The following is a 13515-nucleotide window of genomic DNA, read 5'->3' as shown; positions in this document are numbered from 1 at the left end:
GATTTTCTACTTTAAATTTAGTAGCTATTTTGTTACGCATAGGTAATAATTTATTTTAACTCGAAGAATTCAATTTTTTACATTAAAATAAAAAGTAATTTACTGTATGTTTTATATAAAAATTAATAGATATATAAATAGAAATATAAATATAAATACAATAAATAAATGCATAAGCAAAAGTATCATGTGTATATCAGTAATAAAGGATTAATGGAATAATTAATTTATAATAAGAATTAATCATAATAAAAATTAATAAATGCTTTACTATAAAAATTTTTAATAAAAATTTATATTTAAAAATTCTTATTTTTATATTAAAATTTCAATTACCGTCTCAATTAAGTTTAATTTTGTATTATATAACATGGATTTTTAAATGTGTGACACAAAATTAACAAATCAAACTCTGCAATTATCTATTATAAGTACAGTCATTAAAACAATTTAAAACAAGTAATCTATTATCTACAATGTATAATATTTAGTGAAAAAATTTTATGAAAATGTCTCTAATCGGTATGAAAATAGATCAAAATACATGAAAATATTGTACTTTTCTGGAGACTTTCCAAAGATACATCGTCCTCCAGATTTCCCAAAATCACAATAGTCACTCTCGTTAGCATTATCACTGTCAATAAAAATAAACACATAGTGTTTTTAATATTTTTACCAAATATAGATCTATTAATATGACATCAAATTTTGAGAAAGTATTAATAGTAAAATTAAAAAAGAATTAGTAGTAAAAAAAGTGAAATATGTCTTGAATTTAATGATATTATAACAGAGAAACAATTGGGCATTAAATAATAGAATTCGTGAAAGGGCGATTCAAACCGTTATCGACGAATGGAAATTAATAGTAAAGGAAAAATGGTGAGAGTAATTTTCATGGATCTTAAACGAGCATTTGAAACAATTGATAGAGAAAGATTAATAGAGAAATTATATCAATACGAAATTGGAAAAATGCTTTTAGAACAATTAAAATCATATCTAAATAATAAAACACAGCAGGATTCAATAAACAATAAATGATCTAAATTAATTTCCATTAAATATGTGGTGCTACAAAAATATGTATTAAAAGCTTTATTATTCATTGTATACATATGTAAATGATATAATTAACGTTCAGAAAGATGTTGTATAAAAATGTTCATAGAAGATACATTAATGTGTAACTAAAAATTGTGTGGAGTTGGAGAATAAAATAAAATAATATTTATTAAAAAAAAATGGATGAATATATCTTAAGTTAAAAATGAATGCAGGAAAAACGAAATATATGATAGTCAGGAATATAAGGAAAGAAATAAAAGAACAGGTAACTTTATATTGATATATACCAGGTATATTGTATAAATCAATTATAGCACTACACTTTAATTATTGTCCGATATTGTTAATAAATATGGGAAAATACAACAAAATAAAATGCAAATACAGTAAAATCAAGTATATGCAAGAGTTATTCTACCAATATATATTATTAATATTATAATATAATCTGATTAACACAATATTATAATTAATAAAACAAACAATTTAATATAATAGTAAATGTATTATAAAATATAACAAAAGTAAAAACAATATTTTTACTATTTTACAATATCTTCAAACATTATCAATTCACAAAAATTTATTCTACTATGTAATGATATGCATATAAAAGAATTACAATTTAATTTATTTCTGCATTTCTGATAACATCTACTGAGCTAAGTGTCGCATCTTCTGTGCTGTTTCTCAAAGACACAATATTATTGAGACAAAATTCAAAGTTTGGTCTATCATTCGCCACATTCCAACAATGCTGCATCAACTCGTACAATGTCGATGGACAGTTGAGAGGTTGCAGCAATTTGCCTCCCGAACGCACATACTCTATGACTTGGAAATCATTTCTGGTAGAATAAGGCTGTTCACCCAATGACATAATTTCCCACATTACAACTCCAAATGCCCAAACATCGCTTTGTGAAGTAAATATTCCGTCCACAAAAGATTCTGGTGCCATCCAGCAAACAGGAAAAAAACCTCCTCTCTAAAACATAATTTTAGCGCAGTAAACATTTTTTGCCAAAATCATCTACATAGTTTTACAGCAAAAATTATGTGCAGTTAAAGTTAACTCATTTTTCTTTCTCTATACAGGGTGTCCCAAAGTGACCGGTAAATATTTTAACGGCAAGTTCTTTAAAACATTTCAAAACGAAAAGTATAATACAAAAATGTGGAAGCTACAATAGTTTTCAAACTGGAAGCGATTATATTTCACGAATGGCAGGGCTGAAATTTTGCGTACTCAGAAACGGCAAAATAATAAGTGATTTAGATAAATTCATAAAAGCACTTATACCACAAATAAAAATATCTTTATACATATATAAGTAAAAAATCTATTTAAATTCCAATCATCGTACAAATGTATAATATTATTATAATGTAAAAATAAAAGACGAGAGTTTATTTTCTTTTACACATAAGAATAATTATATTATCTTATTTATTTTTATTTATTACGCAATTGTAATATATTTACCGTGCGGTAATATTGATTCTTGTAAATATCTCTAGTTAGTCCGAAATCACCGATTTTCACAACACGATTTTCGCGGTTTCTCGAAGATATTAAGCAATTTCTACATGCGAGATCTCTATGCACAAAGTGCAATTTTTCTAAGTAGCAACAACCTCGCGCAACATCCTCGCACATGGCAAGTAAATCTTGCAGACGCAAAGCCTGTGAATCTGATGGTTGGAATGTTCTACTCTCTCTCAAATATGTCAGTAAGTCAACTTCCATTAATTCTAATATGAGCCATGGTGAATTTCCGTCTATACAGATGCTCAACAATCTTAGAACATGCGTGTGGCGAAAATGACTCATAGATTTAGCTTCTCGAAAAAATTCTGTTATCTGTTGCGAGGAGGCATTGCTGTGTAGCATCTTTATAGCGACAGGGATTGGACCCGGCTCTTCTAAATCCTTGACAGTTCCTTGAAAAACCTGCAAGATATTTTATAATCAATACAAGTCAATAAAATACACGTTAAAAATAAATTTGAATTATTAAACTGCTTACAAAAAATTTGAACGTTGAAATTGTTTTTATTAAAAAATGTGTCTTTATTTTCAAATCAAAAAATCAACAAAAGTCTTTAAGAATACATTTAAGCCATAAAAAATTATTTTTTTACCTTTCCAAACGCACCACTGCCTACAAATTTTTCTAGAGTAATTTGATTTTTCTCGACTATGGTTAATGTAAGTTTGTTTCGATTAAATTGCAATCTAGAAGCGTACATCGCATTAGGTTGAATATTCCCGGTTTGAGGTATTTCGTCTAAAGTTGCTAATTTGATGTCGTTCATTGTTGAAGGCGAAACTTGTTCATTATTACTTTTCTTCCATTTTCGGTATGCTGTTAAATAACGTTATTATATATTCATTATTAATTTTATGTATTGAAAAATTAAAATTAATTTCAACAAGTAAACTATTTTCACAGAACTTTCTATACGTATATAAATCTAAAATAATATGAAATTAAAGTCTAAAAATTATATCAAATATACTTACAATAATACAAATGGTAAAAACAATATACACCAATAGTAAGACCCGCAATCGTTGATATTATTATCAGATCATAATGCGTAGCAAATATTTCTGTTAAATCAATGACATCGCTTGAGTTACTTCAGTCTCTAAAGCCGTAAACGTTTTCAACCCGCACGTTAAATTGATATTTCTGATTCATCTCTTTTGTAGTTGCCAGTAATTTTTTGTTCTATTATAATATAAATTCCAATCTTTTTACTTTCAATCAAATCCATTCAAATTAATTCAAATAAATTATCAATCTAATAAATTACTCATTTTAAAATTATTTTTGACAATTAAACGTTGCAATCTATACACGTCAATTGTAAATCTGCTCCCAAAGGTTCCCAATTTAACTGGTACAGTTGCTAGAGGCAATACTTGTATATATTGTATTTTTATGTAATAAAGGAAAAGTTCCAAGTGCTCCTGGAATGCTTACTTAATGAGACTACAATGTTTCGTGTACTTATTAAATCAGAGACATGTGCCAGCTAAGATCGATCTATAGAATAATTTTTTGTATCAATTGGGAAACTTTAATTGTTAAAGGTAACCACAAATTTAGTAATATCAATTTTGCTTGCAAAAATATGCTGGCTGAAAACGCTTATGGCATTATAGTAAATTAAGCAAAGTAATTAAAAGATTTTGTATTAAATAGATATTTTTACTTAAAAGTTTGTACTTAAATTTTTAATTTAAAAAATTTATGAAAACATTTCTACAAAATAAATACATGATATCATAATTTATTCATTTATTTTACCTTGTGTTTTAAAAGTAAATTCTCCATCAGATGGCCATATAAATTCTTCCTTGTAATTGCAATATCTCAGGATCAAACAAAATTCATATAAAGTTCCTGGCAGTAAATTTTCTATGTAGTATTCGACTGTATAATTATATACCTTAGTTTTGTTTGCAATTTGCCATATTTGCGTATAAACTTGTTTGTACTTTAATGTATAATGGGTTATATTATCGCTGAGATTCCACGAGATATTTAATCTATTTATACTAAACCCACTCAGAGTTAAATTATTCGGTTCCGGAAACGCGTAGACATTTTTTATTGAACTGTCATTGGAGAAATTACTGAAATTAAGTAGATACACTCGCACAAATGCCAAATATTCCTGTCCTGGCACCAGATGATGGCTTGACATGAAAAACTTGCCATCTGTCGTACGTTCAGATTGATTGATAAGATGTATGTCGTACTCTTTTTGGGTAAATGTTTTTCGAGTGCCATTTGGAAAAAGATGTAACATCCAATGCACCTCGTAGGTCACTGCCACGCAGTTAATGTTCTTAGGTGGCAGCCAATAGATTACCGCCAGAGTAGGCTTTAGAACTTGAACCGTCACATTTTCCGGCGAATTGGGCTTGATAGGTTTAGTTTTTAGAATTATATCCTCCCCAAATTGTAACTTCATCGATAATTTGTCGACATATAAATTAGTTAATGCAAATTTCAATGTGTACGTTGTGAATGGAGTTAAATTTTGTATTTCGTAAAGCCGTTTGTACGTTTTCACGTAGAATTCGCCAAGATCATTGTTCAAACATGTCTGATATCTTACGGAGATGATATACATAGTGGTGGGTAAATTGTATTTCTTACATCCGTCAATGGGAATTGATTCCGGGATGTTTAAAACGATGCTGTAGTTTGTAGTTGTCGCCTTTTCTTTTAAAAAATTAATAACTTTAAATTGAAATTCTTTTATGTCAGGTACTAGACATTTTGTCGGGGGATATGTTTGTAAAGAATTACTCAAAGCTATAACATCATTCACCCTTTTATCCAAATTATCTACTTTTTCAACATATTTTATAGCATTTTCTTTGCTGTCGAGAAGTGCATATTTTTTCTTTAAAATGTAGATTACTCTAGTTTTGTAATCATACAAGTATAAATTTATCTTGTCAATCATTATACGTGAGAAACGTATTTCATTGTTTTGAACCGTTAAAATCAGATTGCAGCTACAACCATAGATGTCTGTTACAATTAAATAATTTTCTTTACATATCCAGTACATTAATGGTTTGTCAACATTCGTGTAATCAACCTGCATGAAGATTACTTTTTCTAATTGTTTTTTGTACGAGCAGGAACATGAATTATTCTTCAAAAAAGGTTTTATATTTTTTCCATTTAAATCCGATTGCATTATCTTATAGTAAATAGAAGACGGTGTATTCCATCCAACCTCTTCTATCCAATAAAGATATCTGGAAAAGAAGCGTATTATTTTCTAACTAAAACATTTTAACCGTACATCGCACACGCATGCACAGAATCTACGTGATTATTTAAAATTTTAATAATTCAACATCAGTTTATGATTCCATTACTTATAATCTTCAATAAAAGTCATACCACATTAATAGAAAATTATGAAACCAATTTGTAACACATTTGCGACCTTACTGCGCGACACTACTGAGACACAGTTGTTTTCTGTTACAATTTTCTTTGGCCACCAGCAGATCAACGCTAATATTAGTAAATATAGTGTTTTATAAAATCGATAACTGTGCGTGTAAAACCATTTATTTAGTCATACGTCGCAAACTTGTTAAGAGAAACAAAGTTATTTTTTTTAGATGGATGAAATTTAATGTACCCTGTAGAAGGCAGCACAATTAAAGATGAAACCCAGTTAATTCCTAGGTTAATAATATTGTCTTTGACTATACTAGTTTGCCACAATGATAAGTCTAGCTTTATAATCGTAACAATATTGTTCATGTAGTTATATTCCTCCCAATAAAGATTTCTTGCCACCCAATCGATGCAGAGATTAGACACGGAAAGGTCGACATCAGTTATTTTTGTACAATTATTTACTTCGATTGCGTTTAGATCAAAATCGCATGTCATTAGCTCCCACTTATCATTGATCCAATAAATCTTACGTTCCAGTGCTAAGTAAGCGACTTCTCTAGCTAAGCATTTTTTAAGTGGAAAGCTGATTTGCAAATCCACATCCAATACTTTCAACACATCAAACCATGAGACGATAAATAATAGAGGTACCGGATTCTCGTGCGTCGTGGACACATTGATGATATTTGTATAAAGACCGGCACCAGCTTCATTATGCGCTTGTACTTTAAAGTAGTACATCGTATCAGGCGTTAAATTGTACATTTTGTATTGCAATATGTGCTGTGTAGCTAAAATATTAGCGACATGTATAATTTTCGTTTGGTTCTTGATAAACCAACACTCGACCATGTATTTTTGTATCACTCCATTTGTAAATTCAGGTTTGTTCCATCTATGAAGAAAGAAAACTATTTTAGTTTGTTCTTTTTATTTTTAGTGAATTTCTGACAGAATTAGAGACAAACAAAATTGTTTTTCTATACATATATATACGAGTACAAGTAACAACTTAAAAATGTTTTACCTAAATGTCACAGAAATATTTTTCTCGTTTAATCTATTGCCAAAATCTACGAATGCCCTGGGAAATGTTGGCTCGCTTAGAAATATGTCTGCAAATTTTAGAATTTTGTGTAATTATTTAATATAAAGAATTGAGAGTATACATAAAATTAAATCTTTATAAAGATTTCAAAATTGTATTTAGTGTATTATAATTACGTATAAGAATTCTGATTTCAAAAACTAAAAAAAATATAGTGGAAAAATTTCTTGAAATATAACTAAAAAAATAGTATATCATATAATATGTAAATTCAAATGACAAGCAATTCCTTAAATAAAGAAAGAAATGAAAACATAAACAAAGTATGATAAAAATTAATCAACAGCTACAGTAATGATTTTCAAAATAATTGAATAATATAAAAATAATTTTTTTGTATTTTAAGACTTAGAAAGACAATTAATAATTAATCATTAAGAAAAAATCTTTTTATAAAATAAAACTTTTTCAGCGAAAACGAATTATATTATAATGAATAGAAATCTCTCAATAGTTACGGTGCTTTTATCAGTTCTTGTAATTTTACTGATTATTAATAAAAACTTTAAAAATATATAATTTGTGACTCTTTATAAACGACGTAACTAACAAAATAATGTCATTAACTTTTTTTCCCTTGATATAAATTTTTTTATTTATATTTTTTATTTTTACTGATAAAAGATATTTTTTTAATTTAATTTTTATTTCTTGAGTAAGAAGTTTAAATTATTTTCATACCTTTTATGTAATTCAATTTTATTTTGATAACATTTTATATATACCCAAATAACACAAGCTATTCGAAAAGAATTCATTTTTATGTCACCAATTTTGAGTCCCTTTTGAAATACATATAGAATACATTTTATAAAATGTATTCTATATGTATTTCAAAAGGGACTCAAAATTGGTGACATAAAAATGAATTCTTTTCGAATAGCGTGTGTTATCTGGGAGAGTTTGTTTTATTATACATAATTTATCAGTAGATTTTAGAAAGGTAGACATGTCTGCAATAAACACTTACCGGCTTCATTTAATATAGCCACGCTGTCAGAGGAGACGTTTGATAACATGTAGTGATCATTAATCTCGAAGGCTGAGATATCCTGTTCAAAAATATACATTGTATAGTTTATAAATGTTTGTCGAATTGTTTCATCAAAATACATGGGCGATTAAATCAAAGTTTATATCGCAGATGAATATAAACCGATGAAACAATGAAAGCATAATTTTACATAACAAAATTAATAAACACCGTGCGACCGTTTAATTACGTTGATGTTCTTATTATTTGCATTGGCGTTACTGTGTATTTAACATATGTTGTATTTCACAAATTATATATTTCAAAATGTATTTTAATATAATTGTTATATAAAATGTTTTGCAATATCTTTAGAAAAATATAAAAAATTACAATAACTAAAGAATAGTATATATATATATATATACGTATATAGCGAGTGATATATAGCTGTTGCGCATAATGATTTGTCTATTGGTCTTAATTGATTATTAAAAGCAAATTTGAAATTTTATTTTACCGATCTTTTACTTTAAATTTACTAGCTGTTTCGTTACGTAATTTATTTCAATTCAAAGATTTTGATTTTCAATATTAAAATGTCGTTAAATAAAAAATAATTTACTGTTTTATATTAAAATTAATAAATATATATAAATATTTATAAAAGTAAAAACATTTTAAAAATTATAGAAAAATTATGTCTAACAAAAGTATCACATATGTGTTTATCGTGACAGTGTAGCAGAGAATCAATGGAATAATTAAATTATATTAAAAATTTTTTAATTATTATTTTAACATTTAAATTTTAATATACCATTTTCATGAAGTTAAATTTTGTAGTATATTTTATGACACTGATTTTTAAATGTGTGGCGCAAAATTAACAAATTTTATATATCTTTTTTTATATCGTTAAAACTTTTTAATTATGTATTTTGGGTACATACATTAAAATAAGTAATTTATTATCTTTTATATATAAGATTTAGTTTTTTTTATGTAAAAAAGTATAAGGCATAAGTAAACCAGAATTGATTGATTTTTAGTTTTAAAAACCACATTATTGAAATGCTCGATTACCTGATCTTACTTTTGTGTGATTTTCTTTAGGGGATACCTCAAAAAGTATTCACCAATAAACCATATATCCCGGATAAATTGAAATTTGTTACTTGTCCAAAATTGTATGAATACCACAAAATATGATGCGATGCGTAATGCAAAACTTTTCGGCTAGACTACAAGAATGTAGGCGAAAAAATGAAAACCATTTTGATGGCGTTATTTTAAAACTAAATGAACAATTACTTATGTCTTCTTCATATATTTATAGATCACATACATTGTTCTACATTATACATGTAAGCATAATGAAATTTGTTAATATGCGAAAATTATATTATTATTAATTAGAAAATCATCAGGTATTTTGCTGGCTTTGTAAAAAAAAAATTATAAATATATATGTAAAATATAAAATTACTTTTTAAACTATTTTTCTATTTCGTACTATTTTCAATTATAACTCAAATTATGTAAAAATAAAATTGTTTCAGAATTTGCTCAAGAATATGTCATTTTAAGGACATCAGGTTATTTTGCATCACCCTGTATAAAAATTCTGATTTCAATACTTGAATTAAACAAAATGGGAAAATTTTTTATTTATTAATAAAAGAGATTAAGATTAATATATTTTATGATGAATAAGTTTAGAGATAACAAACACTTCTTTAAATAAAAAACATAAACTATAAAGTTAAAATGAAAATTAAATTAACTGATAGCCACAATATTAGTTTTTAAATTAATGAAATAATATAAAAATAGTGTTTTTGTGTTTTTAAATTTTACGTTTTAAGACTTAGAAACGCACTATTAATAATTAAACATAAAAAAATAAATATTATTATAAAATAAAAATCTTTTAGCGAAAACAAATTAGTGTTCGTCGAATTGTCTGATAAAAAAGATATGAGCGATTAGATCAAAATTTATTTCGCAAATGAATATAAATCGATAAAGTAATGAAAGCAGAATTCTAAGTAATAAAATGAATAAATATGCGAAAGATATCTCTTTTTAACATTTTAGAGCAACTATTAGCTTTGTTAGAAAAGCGTCAGAAATTAAGTTAAATTTAAAAATTAAATTCAATAATTTATAATTAAAATCGGAAACTGTTTTGCTTCATTGACGTCGATCTGTCCATTATTTGCATTCGCTTTATTATGTGTTCAACATATATCATATTTAACAAATTATGTATTTCAAAATGTGTTTTAAAATAAATATTGTACATAATGTTTTGCACTATCTTTAGAAAAATGTAAACAATTATGATAAATAAAAAATACCATATAAATACACACGTAGCGAGTAATAACTGTTGTGGATATTGATTTGTCCTAATTGATTAAAGGCCAATTTTAAAGAGGGAGGTGGACCCTCAAATGGACTTTGGCCGGATTTCGGCCTCCTTTAAATTTTGATAAAACTAATCGAAATCAATCTCTTTTATTTAACGAATCATAATTTTTGTAATTCCAGTTTAAACGGAGATGTTTTGAACCATACTGGTATCCAAAAGTGCATAGAAATCATTTATGTATAATGCGATAATATATTGAAGTATTCTTAAGAAAATCAGTGAAAAAGCGTCAAAAATAATTCCGGAGGATGAAGTAATGTTTTCATTCATTCAACAACTATCACTAGGCACTCATCTGGATCGAGACTTGAGCAGTACTTGTTAGGATTCACAAAAAATTATTAGTTTCTATGAATATTTATCACATTTATATGTTTTTGTGTGCGAGCGTGTGCGTGCGCGCGCGTATTGTGTGTGTGTGTGTAGCAGAGATCAGGACATCGCGATTCGTCACTTCCGCGGAAAAAAGAAACTGTTAAAATCATCACTTTTTTATGCTCTTCCACTGATTTTCTTGAAAATACTTCAATATATTATCGCATTATACATATATAATTTCTATGCACTTTTGGGTACCAGTATAGTTAAAACATCTTCCATTAAACTGGAATCACTAAAATTATGTTTCTTTAAATGAAAGAAATTGATTTCGATTGGTTTTATCAAAACTTGAATGGGACCAAAATCCAGCGAATGAATCCTTCCCCTTTCACTGTATCAATCTTTTACTTTGAATTTAGTAGCTGTCTCGTGATGTAATTTATTTTAACTCAAAGATTTTGAATTTTCACATTAAATTATCGATAAAACAATATACTGTAAGTTTTATGTAAAAATTAATATCTAGAAATAGATATTTGAAAAAATAGAAACATTTCAAAACTTATAAAAAAATCATGTCTAGCAAAAGTATCACATATGTGTTTAATGTGTAGCAAAAAATCAACGGAATGATTAATTTAAAAATTTATATTAAAAAATTTTTATTGTTACATTTAAATTTTAATATAACGTCTCAATTAAGTTTAATTTTATATAACACTGATTTTTAAATGTATACTGCAAAACTAACAAATTGAAAAATATACATTGTATAGTTTGTAAGTGTCCGTCGCCATAAAAAATACATGCGATTAGATTAAAATTTATTTCGCAGATGAATATAAATTGATGAAGTAATTAAAACAAAATACTAAATAAAAAAATTAATAAATATATAATAAATACGACAGATATCTCTTCTTAACGTTTTAGAGCAACTATTAGCTTTGTTAGAAATGCGTTAGAAATCGAGTTAAACTAAATAATTAAAGTAAATAATCTATGTTTAAAATCGCGGACTGTTTTGTTTTAGTTACGTCAATCTGTCCATTATTTGCATTCGCTTTACTGGGTATTTAACATATGTTGTATTTCACAAATTATATATTTTAAAATGTATTTTAAAATAAATGTTATATAAAATATTTTGTAATATCTTTAGAAAAATATAAAAAATTACGATAACTAAAGAATAGTAATATATAATTATAGTATATAATAATAGTAATATATAAATACGTATATAGTGAGTGATATATAGCTATTGTGGCTATTGATTTGTTTATTGGTCCTAACTGATTGAAGGCCAATTTGAAATTTCACTGTATCAATGTTTTACTTTGAATTTAGTAGCTGTCTTGTGATGTAATTTATTTTAACTCAGAGATTTTAAATTATCACATTAAATTATTGTTAAATAAAAAGTAATGTACTGTAAGTTTTATGTAAAAATAAATAAATAAAAATAGATATTTAAAGAAATAGAAACATTTCAAAAATAATTGAAAAATCGTGCTAGCAAAAGTATCACATATGTGTTTAATTTCGCAGTGTACCAGAAAATCAACGAAATAATTAATTTAAAAATTTATATTAAAAAATTCTTATTGTTACATTTAAATTTTAACATAACGTCTCAATTAAGTTTAATTTTATATTATATAACAGTGACTTTTTAAATGTATAATGTAAAACTGACAAATTGTACATACCTATACTATTTAATATGGTTAAAACTTTTTAATTATAAGTACAGTCATTAAAACAAGCAATCTGTTATTTACAGTATATAAAATTTGTTTTATTTGTGTAAATATTTTTTATTGGCATAAAGTTAGAAATGAGAAATTGCATGAAAATACTTTCCTGGAGACTTACCGGAGTTATACCATCCTCCAGATTACCAGAAATCGCGATTGTTAATCTCGTTAATATTAACACTTTTAGTAAAACACATAATGTTTTTAATATTTTTAACATAATATCTTTTTTTTCTTGTAGATGTTTATACTCGATCGCCTTTGACGTGATTCTCGACTAAAGTGACCAGTAGCAAACAATGTTTTATACGATCTCCTCAATGATACAGATACACTAATAGACTCAATATTTCTTCACGCCTCTTGATAGATTCTTTGCAATATGTAGAGTTTATGCCTATGTATATAAATTTAGTGCTTATTTTTGGATGTGTTACTGTTTAAGACTTTTTCTCATAATCGATTATAATGATTTTTATCACCAAATTATATAACTGCTGGTAAATCAATAATTAGTATATTTTACTTTATTTAACTTAATACAACTTAATGCAAAATAATACTTATAATATATTTTATAGCATATTATATCGTATAGTATATTATATCACGGACAGTAGTACATGCACAATCAATCTTTAATAGTTTGATAAAATGTTCAAATAAACCCATGATTGAATAATACGAAACGGATAACGTATATTATTTATTAATTACTGTTATAGATTTTTTTAAGGTAAACTTTATTTACTCCCTTTTGCGTAAAAAAATTGCTAGATTTAGCATCGATAACAGAAATATTTGACATATAAATTTCTATGTTTTGAAATAGTAAACTTATATATCTAATTATGTTTGCAGTTATTAGAAAAATTTCATTTTCCAGAGCCAACTTT

General features: G+C 26.2%; 1 protein-coding gene across 2 annotated transcripts; it reads right to left on the bottom strand.

Moving 5' to 3' along the window:
* Nucleotides 1-1533: 1533 nt before the first annotated feature.
* Nucleotides 1534-13013, bottom strand: LOC140670140 (proto-oncogene tyrosine-protein kinase ROS-like). Of its 2 annotated transcripts, XM_072900691.1 has the most exons (9): nt 12738-13013; nt 8099-8180; nt 7048-7135; nt 6259-6915; nt 4392-5863; nt 3599-3688; nt 3217-3440; nt 2558-3025; nt 1534-2059 (listed from the first exon to the last, which is right to left on the bottom strand). In XM_072900691.1, the coding sequence occupies exons 1-9, from the start codon at nt 12837-12839 to the stop codon at nt 1697-1699; spliced, it is 3546 nt and encodes a 1181-aa protein (XP_072756792.1). In that variant the 5' UTR covers nt 12840-13013; the 3' UTR covers nt 1534-1696. The 2 variants fall into 2 exon arrangements, with proteins under 2 accessions (XP_072756792.1, XP_072756793.1); XM_072900692.1 differs by lacking the exon at nt 8099-8180 and having other exon boundaries at nt 12738-12815.
* Between the last annotated feature and the right edge of the window lie 502 nt (nt 13014-13515).

The sequence above is a fragment of the Anoplolepis gracilipes genome, chromosome 10 (genome assembly GCF_047496725.1).
Source record: "Anoplolepis gracilipes chromosome 10, ASM4749672v1, whole genome shotgun sequence".
Lineage (NCBI taxonomy): Eukaryota > Metazoa > Arthropoda > Insecta > Hymenoptera > Formicidae > Anoplolepis > Anoplolepis gracilipes.
This window is presented reverse-complemented; position numbering and strand designations above follow the sequence as displayed.